At 32.3% G+C, this 21,259-nt stretch overlaps 1 protein-coding gene and 1 pseudogene across 1 annotated transcript; both read left to right on the forward strand.

Annotated features, from left to right (window-relative positions):
* Positions 1 to 1,574: 1,574 nt before the first annotated feature.
* Positions 1,575 to 2,547, forward strand: LOC148630143 (uncharacterized; annotated as a pseudogene).
* Positions 2,548 to 3,726: 1,179 nt separating this feature from the next.
* LOC148630144 (U2 small nuclear ribonucleoprotein A'-like) lies at positions 3,727 to 14,462 on the forward strand. Its single transcript, XM_088561676.1, has 9 exons — positions 3,727 to 3,900; positions 6,909 to 6,949; positions 7,436 to 7,542; positions 9,338 to 9,463; positions 10,749 to 10,851; positions 11,160 to 11,306; positions 11,694 to 11,793; positions 13,239 to 13,298; positions 13,700 to 14,462. Exons 1-8 carry the CDS (start codon positions 3,819 to 3,821, stop codon positions 13,286 to 13,288), a joined length of 756 nt encoding a protein of 251 aa, XP_088417802.1. The 5' UTR covers positions 3,727 to 3,818; the 3' UTR covers positions 13,289 to 13,298; positions 13,700 to 14,462.
* Positions 14,463 to 21,259: the final 6,797 nt, after the last annotated feature.

A 21,259-nucleotide genomic window follows, 5' to 3' on the forward strand; every position in this document is an offset into this window, starting at 1 on the left:
TAATATTATTAATGAAAACTTAACGCTTTTGGAGAATGGAGAAAAGTCACAAATATCGTTGGACAATTTTTATGAAAATTTTGTAAAAATTATTAAAACAGAGATGTTACAAAAACTTCAGTCTAAATCTGTTATTAGTAATGGCTATATGAATAAACGTCGCATATGTCAAAAGCCGTGGTGGAATGATGAGCTAACGCTTATTTGGAACGATGTGTGTAAAGCTGAAAAGGAATGGACTAAGTCACATGGGAACTGTCTACACCACATTTACATACAAAAACGTAAAACCTTCGATAAAAACGTTCAGAAGGCTAAGCGTCAATATTGGCACTCGTCGCAGGAGGACTTAATAAACTCTTCGAATAATCCAGAAGAATTCTGGCGCAAAATTGGTAAAATAGGTGTTGGAAATGATCGCCAAAATGTTATCCCTATCGAAGTAAATTTGAATGATGGGTCAATAAATGACGATAAAGATATTGTTATGAATACATGGAAAGATAATTTTTGTAATATGTTAGACCAGAATTATAGTAATTTTTCAAATATTGTTAATAGCAATGGTAGAAATGATGATTTTTTAGATAATTTTATCTCTGTGGAAGAGGTTTTTAATATTTTAAGAACAGCAAAAAAGGGAAAGCTCCTGGTATAGATCAGATTCAAATTGAATTATTAAAAAATCAAACTGCTTTGAACGCATTAACTCGTATTTTTAATGTTTGTTTTGAGTCTGGTAAAATTCCAGCTGTCTGGAGTAAAGGTGTGATTACTCCTATTCCTAAATCATCTACAGCTGACCCTCGAGATCCTATAGCATATAGGGGAATTACTTTGACCCCAACATCATATAAAATTTATTGTGGGGTATTAAATACCAGACTTACTGACAAATTTGAAGAGTTAGAGGTTTTAAATGACGAACAAAATGGTTTCAGAAAAGGTGGCAGTACAGTCGACCATTTGTCTACATTAACAACAATAATTGAAACTAGAAAACTTAATAAATGCTCTACTTTTTGCGCGTTTATTGACTTTAAAAAAGCATATGACTCTGTAAATAGAAATATATTGTTTAGTAAACTTGAAAATATTGGTGTTAGTACAAAGATGATGAATGCTATTTTTTCCATATATATTAATGTACAATCTTGTGTAAAAATAAATGGTCTTATGACAGATTGGTTTGATGTAAAAACAGGCCTGAAGCAAGGCTGTATTTTATCACCCTTGCTCTTCAATATTTTTATTTATGATTTAGTAGATGAAATAAAGATGTTAAATGTTGGTGTAAGATTAGATGACTCTATTCAGTTTTGCTATATGCAGATGATATTGTTTTGATATGTGAAAATGAAAAGGACTTGCAAAGAATTTTGGACACTTTAAGTCAATGGTGTCAAAATAATGATTTGTGTGTAAATTTAACGAAGTCAAAAGTAGTTCATTTTAGACCTCAATCTGTTCAGAGAACTGATTTTAAGTTTACGTTTGATAGAGAAAAGATAGAAATTGTAGATAATTATACATATCTAGGATTAGTCATGAGTGAATTTTTTAATTACGTAGATATGGCTAAGGCTGTTGCCAAGTCTGCTAGTAGAGCTCTAGGTTTACTTATAGCTAAATATAAAGCTAATGGAGGTTTTGATTATTCTGTATTTACAAAACTATTTGATACAATGATTATGTCAGTTATTGAATACGGTGCCTCTATATGGGGCTGTAGAGACTTTTCATGTATTAATGTTGTAAAAAATTGAGCAATGCGTTTCTTTATGGGGGTCGGTAAATATACCCCAAATCTTTCACTTTATGGTGACATGGGCTGGTCGTCTTGTATAATTAAGCAGTGGTCATGTTTTTTTAGAATGTGGTCAAGATTTACAAAAATGTGTAATAATAGACTTAATAAAAAAGTCTTTTTATGGGCAAATAGAAATTGTAATAATAGAATAAAGAATTGGAACTTTAGAGTACATAGTAAATTTAGAGAGCTAAATGTAAACCATTTTTGTAATACAGATTTTATATTAAACAAAAGTTCTATAAATATGTTAGAAAATATAAATTTTGAAAATTTTAAGAATAAATGGTTCAACGATTTAAATAGTAATAATCATAGTAAGCTGAGAACTTACAGAATTTTTAAGCAAGGGTATGGAATAGAACGATATTTACGAACACGTATACCTGGTAGATACAGAAGTGCTTTTTCTAAATTTTGTTGTGGTGTTGCACCATTAAAAATAGAAACTGGCAGATATGAAGGTATTTTGAGTGAAAATAGATTGTGTTTTAATAATGTATGTATGGATAATGGTAATATTGAGGATGAGAAACATGTCATTTTGCATTGTCCTATGTATTCACATTTGAGAGAAGATATTTTTATTCGGGCTAAATCTTTTAATGACAATTTTGATAATTTAACTGATGATGAAAAATTCATATTTGTATTTAGTGATGAAAAAAATGTTCTTTTATTCAGCCAAAATCAGCCATGATGTTTTATTAACTAGAAGAAATATTTTATATAGATAATTTCTGTTAATATAATATATTAAAATGAAAATGTATATATATTTAGTATTTTAATTACTTATTTAAAGTCTCTCATAACTCTTTGAAAAGAGTGGCTCTAATTTGACAACATAAAGTTTTAAATGTATATGTTTTGTATATCGATAATAATGGTATTAGACAAATGTGAACTATATTAACTTTTAGAATCATATATATTGCTTTTAAATGTATATATAATATGTCAGTTAGAGGTGAGACTATAATAAAGAATTGTCTTGTCTGTCTGTCTGTTCAATTTGACAAATCCATGAAGATTCTCTTTTGTAAAGGATTATAACCATGCCCTATTGTACAAAATCTCGGATCTCCTGTAAAAAACATATGTTATATATTATACAATAAACGTTCAATCCCCTTTTCTTAACGGCTGTGAAAACTGGGGTATTGTCAAGATTACATAAAACAAAAAAATCTTTTCTTCATTTGATATTAGGTTCAAGGGAAGCTATGTATAAAATTTATCAAATACATTTTAGGTGTTTATAGATACTGTTCAAATATAAGTGTTCTATCAGAAATATGGCGCTCAATCAAAACAGTCTTTTGTTTCTTATTTGAATCATTTACCTGAATAAACAGCAATCGACCTTCTTTTATATTTATTTTCAAGATATGTTTTCTACACTTTTTTACAAATACGAGAACTGTTGTTGAGTAATTAATTGGTTTAGAAAACTGTCTATTAAATATCCCTGCAAGGATTTTCTATTTTGGATTTATGTTGTATACGCAGATGATTTTTCACAATGTCACAATGTATATTACTAACTACAAAGCAAAAAAAAAACAAAAAAAACAAAAAAACATGTTTTATTGCAAGATATTAAGGAAGTAAACCTGGGGTACCCCAAAATTTTCCCATAATTTAATTTTCTTAAAATTTGTACATGATATTACACTAACTGTGACGCATCATTAGCTATATATAAATCTTTGTCTGTACAGATTTTGTCCAGTGTTCTGGGATTGCAGAGATGATACCAAAATATTCAACAAAATGTGTTGCTATTACTTTTCCGAAAAAAAAACCTTTATAGAAGAGTAGTCTATTACCCGATTTCAAACAGGTGAAGAATAAACGTTGATTTTCCGGAAAGCTCTCATGTGCAGTCCGATTTCGAGTAAACTTTTGAAATCGCGTACGCATGCTCATTATGAGAAACGCATGTTGGTAGTTGTGGGAAAATTTGTTAGAGATAATTTTTTGAACAAGAGCAGTCCCTGACACAATGGTTAAACTTACAGCAGAATTAATTGAACAGTCGGCACAGTATACAAACCCTGTCCGAGACCGGGAATTAGATTTACGAGGTAGAGGCCATAGACATAGAAAACTTTATTTTGAATTTGCCAAACATAAGCATTCACCGAATGTAAAGAACATATAGTATACATAACATCAAAACAAATGTTCGGGCTCATTTAAAGGTTAAAAAAGCACACAATTAAGCATGCATAACAATCTAGCATAAGCAGATCAATAATATAATAAGCAAGTAAAATAAATACCAGCCAAAAATGGCAAAATAAAAATCAAAGACTGAACTGAAGTCTTCAAAGTTCCTGATCGTCAAATATTCACTGACACTGATTTTGGCTTACTTTCAACATCTGAAATGGTACAACTGCGATATGCTCTAAAATCGGGTGACTTCCTCAAATATCGTGGTTTCCTTGATATTATTTCTATTATTGTGTACTCTTTTGTCAGGGGTGGATCCAGGATTTGAATTTAGGGGGAAGTTAACATGAAATGATTGGTTAGCTTTGAACATTACCTAGTTTCCAATTCAGACACTTAGGCTCGTTACAAGACTATATAGGTCATGTACATTGGCATGCCCCTATATTAATGAATATGTATTGCCAGCTGCTTAATTTGGTTTTTAAATGGGTTCCCTGGTCAATATCATAAGTGACCCAAACATCGCTGCAACTACCTTTTATAAAACATATACACGTCTATGCCAGTGTTCTCCCCAGGCCCTTAAAACATTTTACAGCTCTATCAAGATTCAGCACTGCACTATCGAGATTGGTACTGTGCTGTCTTGCTACCAGTGCTGTGCTATAAACTTAAATTTGAGGATTAAAAATCAATTACGACAGGAAACTTGTGTGCCCAGAGGTCATTTACGGCATCATACAGGGTAATTAGCAGGAAACATGCTATGGTCAGTTGATCATCGCTTGACCGCACAGATGTCTGAAGCCTATGACATTGCTGACAAGATTCTTTATCAGTCACCCCACCTGACCACAAATTAATTTTAATGAAGGTGTCAGTCAGATATTAATATGTGATAATGAACCAATCAAAACTGACTATGGTAAAAATTCAATCAACCCTGGCCAAAAGCATGTGGCTATTTATAAATGCAAAGTTGAATAATTGCACAATCGCATGATGTTTTCAACATTAAGAAGCTGATTTACCTTATAAAAGAACATATTAAATTACCCAAAAATATTTATACTATCAGATACTTCCAAAACACTTTGAAAAGAAAAGGAAATGGCCATCTTGTGTTTACATTGCCATGTTTTTTTGGCAAGACAATTAGTAAAATAGATCGTAAAATCTCCAAGTCAAAAATAGTACAACTGGTGTGGGGAAGAAATTTTTTTGGTAAGTCATGATATGGGGGTTTTGTCATGAATAAACTACAATGTATCTGGTGAAATTTTCATTTTAATCTGTTAAGCCATGTTAATTGCCCTTTTTCGACGTTTTTTTTTTATATTTTTTAATGTTATTTCTTTCAAAAATCATCTCCTCTGACACTGCTTGACCAATTGGAACCAAACTTGGTATGAATGTTCCTTGGGGTATTCTGCATAGAACTGGTGTGGGGATTTTTGATCGGTCAAAAAGCATAGCAGCTGTTACTGAAAATAGAACATGGGGGTCAGACAGTAGTTTTTCGCATATATATTCAAAACTGTTAGGTTAAGGGGGCACTATACAGTTACATTAAGGTGCACTTTTTTGCACACCAAGTTACCCCCATCAAAATTTGTAAAACTTAAAAGTTAAAATTTGGTGGATATATTGTTTAAATGTAGTTAAGCATTTATACATAGACAGATGTAATATATGTAATGGTAAACAGGTGTAATTTAAATGAAGAATGGTATCTGGAATGTCTCAGTCCCCTGCAGTATTAGGTTTTTTCCTCGGCATCAGATGGGGCTGATTTTCAAAATACCCTATTTCACATGAACTTTTGAAAGTAAAATTGTGAGAGAATGAATCGAAAAGGGTCTTATTTTCTTTTACCCTTTTTCCACCTACTCCATGCATGCTTTCATCCTGTGGTAGTGTTAAAGTGCCCGATATTTTAGAAAACATAGTAATTGGCTGTTAGTTTAGGAAAGACACCCCTGATTTGTATTAAAACTCAGTAATATTTTGTTCAGTATGTTACCGTGGCTACTGGATTTTATAACAATAATCATTAAATTACTTATAAATGACTTGAACCTCCACACACCAAGGATTTAAAAAATATGCACTTTTTTTATGACTTAAATTAGAAATTTCTGTGCAGACTGCCTCAAAACAGCTTTATTTCAACAAAATGAGACCAAATTTTCAGAAATGACCTAACTGTATTGTACTACCTTAGCAAAACTCTTTCAGTTGCTGAAATGGTCCTTATTATAGAACCTTCAAAAGCCTTGAGGGATCAAAGTTGTCAGATGAATCCTTGTAAGAGTTATTGCCCTTGAAAGACGGAAAAAGATGTTGTTTTTTTTTTTTTTGTTTTTTTTTTACAGTTTTCAGCCAATATCTTGAAAATTATAATATATAGAAACTTTCAGTTACTGAAATGATCCTTATGATAAGTCCTTCTAAAGTCTTCTTGAGTCAAAATAACTCCTTGTTAAATTTATTGCCCTTGCAAGACAAACTTTAACCAGGTAAGCAATTCAGGCTCCTGGGAGCCTCTTGTTTGTCTGTGGAGAACCCTACAAAATAGTTAAAGCTAACTCAGCTAGAAAGGCATGGTGATCAGGGTCAAGTGAATATACGACATCAGTATTTTTTAAATTTTTTTTCCCCTTCAAATGATTAAACATACTCCATTTCATAATTCTGGATTTACTACATACAAATGTATCTGTTTTATTGAGTCATTTTTTATTATTGACAAAAAACTTCTTTCAAAAAGGCATCCTAAATTGTACCACTCTGCTTTACTTCCAAATAAAATTTAAAACGAAGTAAGCATACGATAACAATGCTTCAGTTGAAAAGTCTTTAGGCAGAAAATTTGAACCCTGGCATTAACATATTGATTTTTATTATTTTACAGGGTACAAAATTCCAGTGATTGAAAACTTAGGAGCTACTTTGGTATGTACTTAGTCATGAAATCTTTATACATGTATACAAAAGGAAGAAAATTTACTTCGTGATTATGTGCTTAGTCATGAAATCTTTATACATATATACAAAAGGAAGAAAATTTACTATGTGATAATGTACTTAATCATGAAATCTTTATACATGTATACGAAAGGAAGAAAATATACTATGTGATAATGTGTATTGATATTATGAAAATATAGCTACACCACTAGGAAGAGAAAGTGTAACTGCAGTCTCATCTTGCCATTCTGTTCATCTGGAAAACCCAAAAAAATTACATTTAACTCATTTCATGGGCATAGGACTGCAGATTTGACAGTGCTGGCATGTGTTACAATGTACATCATCATGAAATACTGCATTGATTTTTTGTTCTGCTGGAATTTATTTTCTATCTTGATCAATTAAATCTTCTTTGGAATGATTTGAATATTCTTAGCATGACAAAAGGAATCTTAATTTCTATTTTAGGACCAGTTCGATACTTTAGATTTATCAGACAATGATATTAGAAAGTTGGATGGATTCCCATTACTGAGACGTCTGAAAACATTATTACTCAATAATAACAGAGTGGTGTAAGTTATTCTAAGAAAAGACTCAAATTGACTTGATACTGTTCAAAATGAAGTAATTGGCAGATAGACTGCCTGTTATTTTGTTTTATCAGTATCAAATCAATCACCTGATATCTCTGGGTTGATTGTTTTTATTCTGCAACTTTTGTTTTGAAGGACATTTTGCTATTTATGCATTAGTTATAAATAAAGATATTTTTTTTCAACTTAAATTTTAATCTGTTGAATTTAGATAAAAATATCCCAATGATTTGACCCTTGATTAAAGTGTCTGTCTTGGACAAATAGCTAACGACGCAAATTTTCTCAGTGAATTTTAAACCGGACTTTGAAGAGGTGATTACAATGGTCCACGATTTTGATCAAAATCTTAAATATGGAATTTTTTGAATTAAGAAAGATGCCTGGCAAACACTCAACAGTGACACAAACAATAACTAATGACCTAGACCTAGTGTTTTTGATGTTATGATGGATCAAGCAACACAACTGTCAACATTCACTAGTAAATATTTCTAGTCTGACATCATTGATGTTGTTTGATATTAAATAAACAGTTTATTCAAGTTAATTCTATTAGGTCATTTTATATCAATTTCAAGTTTAGTTCATATAACAAACATTGACAAAAGATACAGGAAAGATGTACATGTATTATGATTCAAGATATGGAACATTACCATTACTAATTAACATATCAGTGATATAATTGATAAACATAAACAACAAAGAAATAAGGAAAATATAATATTAAGTCATCAAAGATACAAAGACAACTAATTACCTCACACCCCTTTTACATTTAATTCTGCATTTTTTCCTCTAAAAAATTTCAGTAATTTTTTTCCCCTTACCTACCGACCCAAGCTTCAAACCATTGTGTAGGGGAACATCAAACTAACATATTTTTATGATTGGCCTGATAAGAATTTTTTTGGAAGTGAGCCAAGTGCCAGTTACAAGGATTATTTTGGTGTTTGAGAAGACATTTAGGCATAACTTTCAGGGTTTCAAGGTTATAGGAAAATGAAAGACACTTCATTACCTAATATTTCAAATGGTGTGTCCCTTGTGCATTTTGGTTGATTTGTGTGGTCCCTTATGTCCAGATAATCGATATGGTCTTAGTTACAACCAAAAACTTGAGTGACAAAATGTATTGAACTCTAGATATCAATAATTATGCTTCTGTTGTATTAGTTGCAGTGTTCTAGCTAGGGTTTGAAAATAGAGGGGCGTAGGGCAGGGGCACTTTAATGCGTAGTGTATTGAAGGACATTGATCTACGATTTTTAAAGTGTATGTTTGCACTAAGTCAGAAATATGTCTCTTCTTATATGTTTGTATTCTTTTTGCATACATGTACCTGCCAACTTCTGAAAATATAGGTTGGAATGAATGGACAGTGTTGCATCATATAATTGCTAATTGAATAAGTTTTACTATACTAATATATGCATGACACCCCTCCTTTATTCAAGGCCTTTTAGTTCATTGAGTGCTTTATGAAAATATATGCATGTTATATAATAAAAAGATAGTCAACCCTTTTTTTAGTTTTTTCTTCACAACCTAATTTAGATAATTGTAATGGAGCACAAAGAGGGTACTCAATAGGGACAAAGGGGCAGAGTGCAGCGCCCCTCCATTTCGCCCTAGTTAGGACACTGTGTTGCACTGCATATGAATTGATAAGATTCTAATACATGGCACTTTAGTCTGTGCATTTCATTTTACCAATGCAGGCATTTCCCATGTAATAATTACAGTAAATAGTATTCTATTTGTTTTTCAGGAGAGTATCAGATACACTAGCAGAGAGCTTACCTAATTTAGAAACACTTGTTCTTACTAATAATGGAATGCAAGAATTAGGTGACTTAGACTCCTTAGGTTCACTCAAGTCATTAACATATCTCAGGTAATCATTGTAACACTTGTCACTTATGATAATAAAGTGTGACTATTAGTTACTCTGAAAGTCACAATTGTTAGCTTTTTATGGTTAATGAATTGATTGTAACAGTTTTATTTATTGAAAATGTAAAAGACTGATTGTGTATTTGTAAACTAGCCACTTTCAGAATAATTAATAGATGGATCATGCTTTTTGCATAAAGGATCTTTTTCGGTGATCTTGCAGAGTCAAATATAAATCAATTTTTATCAATGAACAAATAGTACATGTATTTGATATGGTGAAAAGAAATCTTTAAATAATTCTAAATTATTTTTGACATAATGTGGTGCAATTTTCAAAATTTATTCTAAAAAGCCTCTTTCAAGTGCAGACAATTGTCCAATATTGAGATTTTAGTTTCTTGAAAAAAAAATACCGCTCATAATTAGTATTGCAAATTTGGTATTCTGTACACATGTTTCAAGAAGTAATCCCTCATCAGCAGTACTCAAACAAAATATATACATGTAGGAAGATCCTATATTCTAAATATAAATATACTTGTTATATGTATATGAGAAGTATCCAAAAGCAAAATGTTGAAATAGGAAGCCAAATTCAGTAAGGATTCCATCTACAAGTATTTGAAATAAATTTTACGCCCATAGTGCACACTTGAAGATTATTTTCAAGTGTGCACTGCAGGCATTGAGGAATTTTTAAATTGATTGAAAAAATATAACATCCATTCTTATAATTTAATTTCAGTATTAAAATTCAACAAGTATGTCAATAAAAAAGGTTGATGATGTAACAGTTACATTACTGAGTTTAGTCTATGCTACAGATGCTACTGGTTTTTATTTAATCAGAAAGCTTGCTACTTCTTACATTAAATTTAATTATCACCAAATAACAAGAAAAAAGTTTGATGAACCTTCAGTTTTCACTGAAAAAAATCAAAGGTGACTTGTGTTTTTGAAGTAAAAAATTCTTCAGTAAGTCATCCAGTGTCATCTTTGAGAAAAGTTTGAAAAGCTACAAAAAAAATTAATTATATTTTATCTATGTAAGCAAAATATATTGATATTTTGCGCTGTACTGACCAAATGTCTGGCAAAGTAATGCTATGACTGCATTAAAAGGTTAAGTAGATGGTTTGAATACTAGTAATTGGTTGAGTGCTAACCTATCAGGCTGGTCAGAAACATTTTTAAACTTCTAAATCTCAAACCAGGCAACCCTGTTTTAACCAAAACTGTATATGGTAAAACTGCATTTAAATCTTATTCATTTGCATTTACAGTTTATTAAGAAATCCTGTAACAACAAAGAAACATTACAGATTATATTTGATTTACAAGATACCACATCTCCGTGTTCTAGATTTCCAGAGAATTAGACAAAAGGTATTTTGGGAAAATGTTTCCAATATTGATATATCGTATGGATTGTTATTGCAGATATGGGGATACATGCTGTTTCTAAAATGTGTTTTGTTTGAAAGATAGTATTTGGTATTTAATTTTGAAGATGTTTGTGAAGTGGTTGCTTGATATAAACAAGTTTTTATATTTATGAATACAATTATGTATAGTTACATGAATGCCTTGACATTATGAGACACCCTTTCTGTTGATGTGAAACATGTTTTGAAATATTACTATTCCATTAAGAATATGTATAAAAGAATATAACAATATAATTATTTTTTCAGGAAAGAGATGCAGCAAATAAAATGTTTAAAGGAAAGAAAGGACAAGAACGAGCCCAGGATATTGGCAAGAGGAGTAAAACATTTGTTCCAGGAGAGAAACTGCCAGAGAAAGCAGGGCCTTCCAAAGAAGATGTGGAATTAATTAAGGTCAGACTTTAAGTATAGATTTTCACAAAAATAATTAATGATTTTTTTTTTACTGAAGTATTAGTTTTGATTGATTTAGATCATTTGTACATAGAAACATAGAAATCAACAATATTTGAAATTTCCTATTCATATAGTTATATATTTTGTAACAGTCTCATCTTACTAATCTTAAAACTTCTTGTGGCATTCTATTGCTGTCAGTAGGAATATGTGTCTGTCCCAATAATTTTATCAGCTTAGACTTGAGAACTGAAAGGTTTATATTATATGACTTGGAACTAGGTATCCCATGTCTTGGTTAAGCATCCACTTCTAGTTCATAACTGATACTATTTCATAATAACCCAAGTCTTTACTCTCTCATTATGTTGATTTTGTTTTCAGAATGCTATTGCCAAAGCTAAGACATTAGAAGAAGTAGAAAGATTAAATCAGATGTTAAAAACAGGACACATACCTGGAAAGGAAATCAGGCGACTTAGAGGTAAACTATAAAGTACTCTTTGGATATGTCTAATCATATTTTTTTAGTTAATATTTCAATATCTGGTATTTTTAGACAACTATATGGTATATAAGTATGTAAGTAAATAATAGTTATAATATACAAATAAACAAAGTACCATGAGCTATAAGGATCTCTTGAACTGACTATAGTATACAAAATACTACATGAACATAGTTATACAAGGAGCATGCATAGAATACTACATTATTTATACATTACACAAAAATACTAAACATACACATACAAAGTACACATTAAACTAAAATAAGTTTTTTTTTGTGAGATAATCATTACAATGATACACTAATTAAAAACAAAATCAATATATGATTCATTCAAAATTTGTACCAGTAAATATGCGAGTCATACACATATATCAACATTAACTTGCTTTGATCCACACCTATCAATACACTGATATATGTCATATGCAGCTGATTGTTTAAAATATTAGTTAAATGTAAGTGTAAGAATCAGGCAAGATGGGAAAAATCAGAAATGTGCATGTCATAAACCCACCAATCTGACCATGTAATATTACTCAAGAATACTTTCTCTATTTGAATAGACCATTATTTGATGTCTGCATCACTGGCTTTGTTCAGAAATTTTTCAATATAATCTTAGGAAAATGAGGTTTTTGACAGAGTTATCTGCCCTTGAAATGTTCATTTTCTGTGAATTTCAGTGAATTTGTAACTCAATGGTCCAGCATGATATGGAGAATCTTGTCTGTTTTCCTTGATTCTCATAGTGCAAATAGTCAAATTACACTATCAAAATGATGGGTTTTTCATACCATGTTTCACCTACTGCCTGATTCTTACAGGGACTGACACTTAATTATGGATAAAATCTTTATGATAAACCGAGTAATTAATTTGAGTTAGTTACATCATTTCTTCCATATTCATTATATTGTCTATGTGAGGTTATGCCATCACCTGGCAACTGTTGCCTGTTAACTTTTTAAAAAAAAAGTCTTCTTTTCTGAAACCACAGTTCTGCTGAAAATGTTATCTAATTTTAAAATAGTATCCCAATGTTCATAGTTGAAGGATAGAGCTGCCTTAGTTTTAAAAAGAACATGGGTCATGTGGTGAATTGCTTTACTTTGTCTATATCTTAAAAACTTTATATTTTTGAAAATTCAAATGGAACATAATAGCTTGGGTTTGATTGATTTTCAGAGAAATTCTCTGAGTGGGTCTCATAGACTTTGGAACTGAACATCAAATATGATGGGACATAGGGTATGTGATTGCGCTCATTAAGTTTCGCACAATATATCACAGTTACAATTTTGAATTTGTAAGAGGTTCAGGATACAACAACAGAAAGTAAACACCTACACTTTATGTTATTACAGAAGGAACAGTCTGGTGTATATAAAAGTTAAATGAATATTGTTTATTTACCAGGAGAGGTTGTAGAAGAAGAAGAAGACATGGAAACAGTAAACGGTACATGAAAGTTCTCAGGTAAATTATTATTCTAGTTTACACAAGAACAGTTACAGGGAAGATATCCTTAAAATGCTGTACTTATGTTTAACTAGATTTCAATATATCCAGATTTTTAAAAAAAAATCTGTGTCTACTTTTTCTATGATCAAAACATTCAATATTTCATATCCAGCATATCTTTCTGCTTGTGTGAATTTTTAGACTGCAAATCTAAGAATTTTGGGTTTTATAACACTCTTTCTGACAAATTATAAATTGAAAACACTTAGATGTTTTAGTTATACTACAAATAATTGATGGTATAAAATGTTGTTTTGCAGGCATGGTTAGTCTGAATCAAAGATTTCCGGTTGGAGTTAGACATGTTTAGTAATATATTTTCTAATCAGTTATTCTGTTTCTTCTATTTTTTTCAGAATCAAGATGGATAATTCTACTGGTGCAATTCAGACAAGCCCATTGTTATTCTATTCATGTCAAAATACTAAATTATTTAAAGACAAATCTCATAACTAGTGCTACTTTTACTTTAGGAGATTGATAAATAGTTACTTTTTTATCATTATCCCCAGTTCATTTGCATTTTAATGGAAATCCAAATGTAGTACATTTAATTTCTACTGTATAAATCATGATAAAAATGTTTTTTTGGTAAACATATATTTTCGTATTCATTGAAACTGTGAATTAACACAAGTATTTATTAGGATATTGAAAAATCTGTCAGTATATAACTTATCTAATTATTAGACACGTTATTGGCACATGGTAATTTTTTGGGGGTGGAGATATTGTAAGCTTGACATTTGATTACCCTGCAGATCATATCATATTTCTTTCAAAGAGTAAATTAAAGCTTACAATTTTTATTTTTCTTCATATTCCATTTACTCATACACAGATTTAGTTTTAAAAAGTTTATAATGAGTAATTTTTATAGATTTGCTAGAAAAAATTTAAACTCATGAAAATCTGCTTAAAACTTGAGTGACCTCCTGTTGATAAATAACTATCTATCATTGTTCATTGAATGATCATACCATCACCATTATGTTATACTTGTATGAGGTATTTAAGTTGATCAGGTACAGACTACACAAATTTGGGTTTATAAATTGTTAAAAAAATAATTGTATATAAATAACAATATTTTGTAATAAAGGTTGAGAAGCTATACAACATTTTTTTCTCTTTTTACCTTTTCTGTCATTCACTTTGCACTATAACTAAAAATGTTGACATCAATTTTTGTGAACTGAAACTGTGTTTCTTTCAGTTGATGTGAGCCCTTTTTCAATTTCATAAATTTCTGATTTTACATTTTAGAGTTAATTTATTAAAAATGGAAATTCCATAAAAGGTGGGGGGAGTATAGAATTTGGCTTTCTGTATGTCTGAAATTGGTTTCTCAAGCATAACTTTTGAATGTCTCCAAAAATTTTCACCAACCTTAGACAGCTCAAGGCTTATGAAGTAAAGAAGATGCCTATTGATTTTGAGGTTAGTATGTCAAAGGTCAAGTCACACAGATTTCAAAAAATAGAATTTAGAGCCGAAAAAAATTTGTTTCGGGAGCATAACTTTTGAAAGACCATACTTGGACATTTGAAGACTTGTGAGGCAAGGAAGACACCTTTAAATTTTGGGGTCAGTAGGTCAAAAGTCAAAGTTATGAAGACTTGACAAAATACAAGTTTGGGGCCAAAACAGGTTTCTGGGACATAACTATTGAATGCCTTCATTGAATTTCACCAAACCTGGGCAGATAAATGCTCATGAGGTAAGAAAGACACCAATTGATTTTAAGGTCAAGGTTTAAGGTCACACCGACTTAAAGTGTTAGATTTTTCAGTGGGAAAATTGGTTTCCAGGGCATATAATTTGAACGCCTTCATACATTTTTATCTAACTTGCATAGTTGAAGGCTTGTGAGGTAAGGAAGACACCTATTACCTTTATTTAAAGTCAACAAGTATTGGTTACGGATCTTCCACCGCAACCAAACTTTAACTCCTCCTTGCCAAAGATTACATTCCCAGTTTGAAACAGTAGGTTAATGTCGCACATACTTTCGGATGTTCCAGGGCATACCAGATGTGTAGAATTTTATACAACTAATGGAATCCCACTATTTTGATGCAGTCGGTACCTATCCAGCAGACCCATTGCATTTCAATGCATTTGATGTAATACATGTTAACTGCAAAGAGGGGATAGTAAGCCTGTCAAATATGCCCTTTCTATTGTCTCTTCATTCATGGGTCAAATTGAGAGAGAAAACCGCCATTAAAGTTCAAGGTCATAAGCTCAACAACATCTTAATCCACTTCGATTACTCTTTCCAGGATGATATTCCATGAAATTTACTTTCGTTGCGAGGCGAGGGACTTGGAGCCCTGCTTTGTATAATGGAGCTTGCACCTGCTTTTCACAGAAGTTTAGAAATTAAAAAGCTCCCTTTTGTTATAAATTTCGGATGATAATTGTCAGGTAACCAAAATGGGAGATTTCTCATACTTGCACAATAACTTGATTATGCTTCCATTTTCATTTTCATGAATCTTTCGAATTGTGTAAGCTTCCTGTTGATATTTGGTACACTGTTAATACAAATATGGGGCAATGTCTTGTTTTCGGATTTACTCGAAGTGATTGTCCAAACAATGTAAATTATTTATTTCTTTGGTTATGGATTTCAAATTTTATGTATCCTACCCTCCAGAAGTAAATTTTTGTTACGAAATCACATTGTCAGTCAGCGTGTTTATCAGTGAGACACCAGGGAGCATTTCTAGCTACACCCTGCAAAACATTTTATTGAAATGATGGTCTTCACCAAGCTTTAATAACTTGACATAACTGGGTAACTTGAAAAGCAAATTTTAAATATAGTAATTGCATGTAATTATGCCAAACAGAACATAATTATGGTAAGTATACCGGTAATCTGTGTTCGACGTGTCCGTCCGTCTGTCCTCTTCACCGTCGCAGGTCCTCTCAAACTACTCCAGACAGAATTTTATGACACCTGGTATGTAGTTATGTATATTCCCCGCAGATTCTGTGGGTTGGGATTTTTAATGAGATTTTTTATGTCCCTGCGACATACAGTCGGGGCATATTAATTTACCCCTGTCCGTTGTCCGTCCGGATTACACATGATCATGGCTTATCTGGCTATCTCTTCGTACAGATTTTGAACTACATCTATAATATTTTACAAGATATGTCTACACATAATGAAGATGTGCAGGGCCAAAGGATTTTGATTTTCGTGAAATATTACGGAAATTTGTGATAGTTACACGTCATTTTACTCAGAAATATATGAATCATGGCTTGTCCGGCTATCTCCTCGTACAGTTTTTAAGCTACATCTACAATATTTTACAGGATATTTCTACACATGATGGTGTGCAGAGCCAAAGGATTTTGATTTTCGTGAAATATTACGGAAGTTGGTGATAGTTAAGACTTCGTCATTTTCATCAGAATTAGGGCTATACGGCTTGTCGGGCTATCTCCTCCTGTAGTTTTTAACTACACCTAAAATATTATTTTGCAAGATGTTTCTACACATAATGATGGTGTAAAAGATCACAGGATCTTGATTTTTGTGGAATATTACGGAACTCGGTGATAGTTGGACTTCGTAATTTTTGTCAGAAATATACTCCAAGCAACAAAGTTAGGGATTTGTTATTGGGGTATTAACTTTTTTAAGTGTCCGTCAGTCGGTCTATCAGTCCTTTTTTCTCATCGCAAGTATTTTATGTAGTGTTTAGTCTAACACATTTGATTTACTAAAAAAATCACTTAACAAATGACGCGGGGCTCCTGTGACAAACAGGTCTTCTAGTTTTATTTAAGGATTGCTTTAATATGACCGCAAGAAATGGCGATCGTTTATGGTATGGAGCTGTCATCGTTAATGTGCATAGACACTGGTTTTTTTGTGTGTTTATTATTTGAAAGTTTATAAAATTTTATAACAAGTCTCCAAACCACAAAAGGAAGGTTGGTATTGGAGGTTGTGGCCCCAATCGTTTTAGAACAAGGAGCCTACTACAGGCATTTACTCCAGTAAAATCTTAGGAGTGTATGATATTCTATACCACAGTCGTCGGAATTGGATTGATTATGGGAGTAAGGACTTTCAAGAAACATACATTTTTCTGATGCCTATGCAATCGTGAATGACTTGACTATTAGTAAATGAATCTCCTCGAAATTATATTACTAGGTGCCGTACCACTAAACGAAGACTGGGATTGTTTTGAGGGATTAAGACTTGAACCTTAACCTAAGGTAGTACAACACAGTTAAGTCTCTGAAAATTTGGTCTCATTTTGTTGAAATAAAGCTGTTTTGAGGCAGTCCGCACAGAAATTTGACCGGGGTAACCTGGTGTGCGAAACAGTGCGCCTTAATGTAACTATACTGCATCCTAAAACGAGCACTTTCCTTATGTCCATAAACAAACATTTGCCTTACGTTCGTAATATTTCAGACCTTCCAGCAAGGTTCAAGTCTTAAATACGGACACAAGGAAAATACTTGTTTAAGACCCGTAATTCCTACAAGTCCGCCCGAAAAAAAAATAAGTCGTCGTCCCTTTGTGGTATGGCACCTTATTAAAATTTATATGTTAATCTTTATCATTATACTTTGTACAGGATAATTCTACACAGAGCATAAAAAATCACTTTTTGTGGAATGATCGAGAGATTTTTTGGGTCAATGGATGGACATCCTCCAAGTCGGGGTTTTGAGTCCACCCTCGCTCCCTCAAGCCCCTGACAATACTCATTCATATTTAGCGGGTATCGTCCAGCCAATTCCGATTGGTTACTTCTCCGGGTGCGGAAGCACCAATAAAAATTTATTTGACATAAAATGTCCGTGGAAAGGTAAACGATACGAGTAACTTTTGTAAGATGGCACGAGACCGCAATTAATTTTCAAGTGCATTTCAATATACACATTTGAGCAGATTAAAAAAATTCTACCGGCGCAAACTGAATAAAACTTCTCTGGCCTAAAGATATGTACTAAGAGGATTTTATACATAAATTGTAAAAAAATTTACCATCATTTTCTGAAATCAATACATATAATTCGGAGATGGGGTTAACATGACAAATGAACTGAGTTAAAAGTCCAAAATTTTAACCTTCTTCCTCTGAACCAAATCACAACTTTTAGTCGGAATTGATTCATGAAAAAAAATCCCGTGTAATTTTAACCTATTTTCTACCAATTAGAGACAAAACTTCAGCAAATAAGTTTCCAGTAATAATATGAAAAAATTTGGAAGGTACCTACTACCAAAGTTGGAACTATACAACGAAAAACCAAGGGGAATTAATTGTGTTCTCGTACCAGATGTCACAAATGATTCAATATGACCAAAAATGATAACTGGATTCTGTTTAGAGTCTTCAGCGAAAAAAATGACGTTATGTGTATGTAGCCATTTTGTAAGTTATATTGAAGAGTTTCTACTGCGAGTGATTTGATTGAATTTTGGACCCGGGTCAAATTTAGGTAACTCACTAGATGGCGCTGAACGATACCCGCTAAATATGAATGATGGATGTCAGGAGTTAGTTGGGGTTGAACGCCCGAGCAGCAATATTTTAGCTATATTCAGGCGATCAACATGAAATGGATGATAAAATGAACATGAAATGAAAAATGGGATGGGACACAAGGATAATGGTTTGAGGGAGCGAGGGTAGACTCAAAACCTTGACTTGGGAGGATGATGGATGGATTAAATTCACAAATTTATGTGTCTTCATATAGATGGTGCTGAACTGAGAACTCGATTATTATTTATTTATCGCAGGCAGGCCTAAAAAGAAAATTGTTTAAAATGTTACAGTAATATGACGAAACCTAGGAAAATATGCACAAAGCAATAAATAATCAAGCATTTTATTTATATACACAAGTGAATATGATGCATATCATGCTTAGAAATCCTCGACAAAATTTCCGGTCTGCTTCCTATAGCACCATCTTCGATAACCAGATAGATCGATGACTTAATAGGTTCAGCTGGCTTACTTCGCTATATCCTTGCACGGCAGACGTTAGAAAGTGCTTCATTTTGCATTGATTTATACGACCGCAAAAAAAAACACAACAAAACAGTCGTATTATTTTATGATGTCGCCGTCGTTATTTTCTCGTTCCGTGCGATAACTTGAGTTGTAATCAACCGAACGGCATTAAATTTCCATATATTGTTACTTGCCGCCAAATGAAGGTTAAATTGTTATTTTAAAATGAGGTCACTGGCCTCCCACTGTTCTACAAAAGGCCTGGTAAAATAGATGTTTCTTGGATGTAGAAAGTTTGATTTCTCATTCAGTTTCGACGGCCCTTTTTTAGTATTGTTTAATATAAAATTGCTTTAAAATATTTAACAGATTTATAGCATTTAGCATTTTAAGTCATAAGGGGCCAAAACGAGGCCACAATCAACTTTTTAGCTCACCTAGTTTATTGCCATCATTTGCCTCCCTCGTCGTCGTCGTCGTCTTCGCCGTTAATATTTTCAAAATTCTCCTCTGACACTACTTGACCAATTGGAACCAACACTGCATAGAACTGACGTGGAGATTTTTTATCCGTCGAAAAACATTGTCACCGTTACCGAAAATAGAACATAGGGGTCAGACAGTAGTTTTTCACATGTATCTCTAAACCGTTAGGTTTAGCCAAACTCTTTCATTTCTAAAATTATCCTTTATATAAGGCCTTAAAAAGTCTAAATGGGTCAAAATTGTCAGGCAACTCCTTGTAAGAGTTGTTGCCTTCGGAAGATGAAAAATTCGGTTTTTTTAGTTTTCAGCCAATATCTTGAAAGCTATAATAGAAAGAAACTTTCAGTTGATGAAATGATCCTTATAAGTCCAAAGTCTTGGGTCAAAATTGTTGGACAACATCTTAAATTTATTGCCCTTGAAAGACAAACTTTGAACCAGGTGAGCGATTCAGACTCCAGGGAGCCTCTTGTTACTAATTCACATTTCCATCACTTGGCGTCCGTCGTCGTCGTTGACAATTTTCAATTTTTCAAAACTTCTCCCCAGACACTTCTACATAGGGGCAACTGTTAGGTTTAGCAAAATTCTGTTGTGGGATAAACGTGTATAGCATGATGAGATCTATCTGTGGACCAATTTTCGTTTCGGTCTGTTAAGCCATGTTAGAATTATTGTCCGTTTCAACGTTTTTTGCTCCCTTATGTTAATTATTTTCTTCTTTCAAAAATCTTCCACTCTTACATTACTTGACCAATTGATCCAAATTTTGGTATGAATGTTCCTTTGGATAGTCTGTGTAGAACTAATAGAAAAACATTACCGCTGTTACTAAAAATTTTACGGTTTAGACAGAAGCTTTTCGCATGTATCTCCAAAAGTAGACTTGCTATTAGTCCCTCTCTTTACATTAAAGAATATATGAAAAAGTTTATTGATTGCATGTGTGCCTCTGATACCAAATCTACTATTTACGGGAGAGAGTCTATTGGATCTGATGTAAGGATTTTTTATCCTTCGAAAAAGACGTAGAAAGAAACTTTCAATTGATCAATTGATCCTTATAATAAATCCTACCAAAGTCTTTGTCGAGTCTTAATTGTCAGACAACTCCTTGTTAGAGTTACTGCACGTGAAAGGCAAAAATTAAACCAGGTGAGCGTGAACAGATCGATTATGCAAGCCAAGAAGAACTACAGCTTGATCGTGGAAGGAAGACGTTAAAGATCATAAACCACTAATTAGGAGCTTTGTCATTTTACTTTTGTTACTTTTTCAACATTTTCCACAAAGCGAGCAAGGGTGTCTGTCAAATTGATTACCATTTATACAAAGGATCTGGAGTATTTCGATAAACAGTTTCTAAAAAATGCAAAAGGCAACACTTAACTCTATAGATTGTAACATGCTATTGGACTCATT

The sequence above is a fragment of the Perna viridis genome, chromosome 1 (genome assembly GCF_037379345.1).
Source record: "Perna viridis isolate PV_CMFRI_1.1 ecotype Kerala chromosome 1, ASM3737934v1, whole genome shotgun sequence".
Lineage (NCBI taxonomy): Eukaryota > Metazoa > Mollusca > Bivalvia > Mytilida > Mytilidae > Perna > Perna viridis.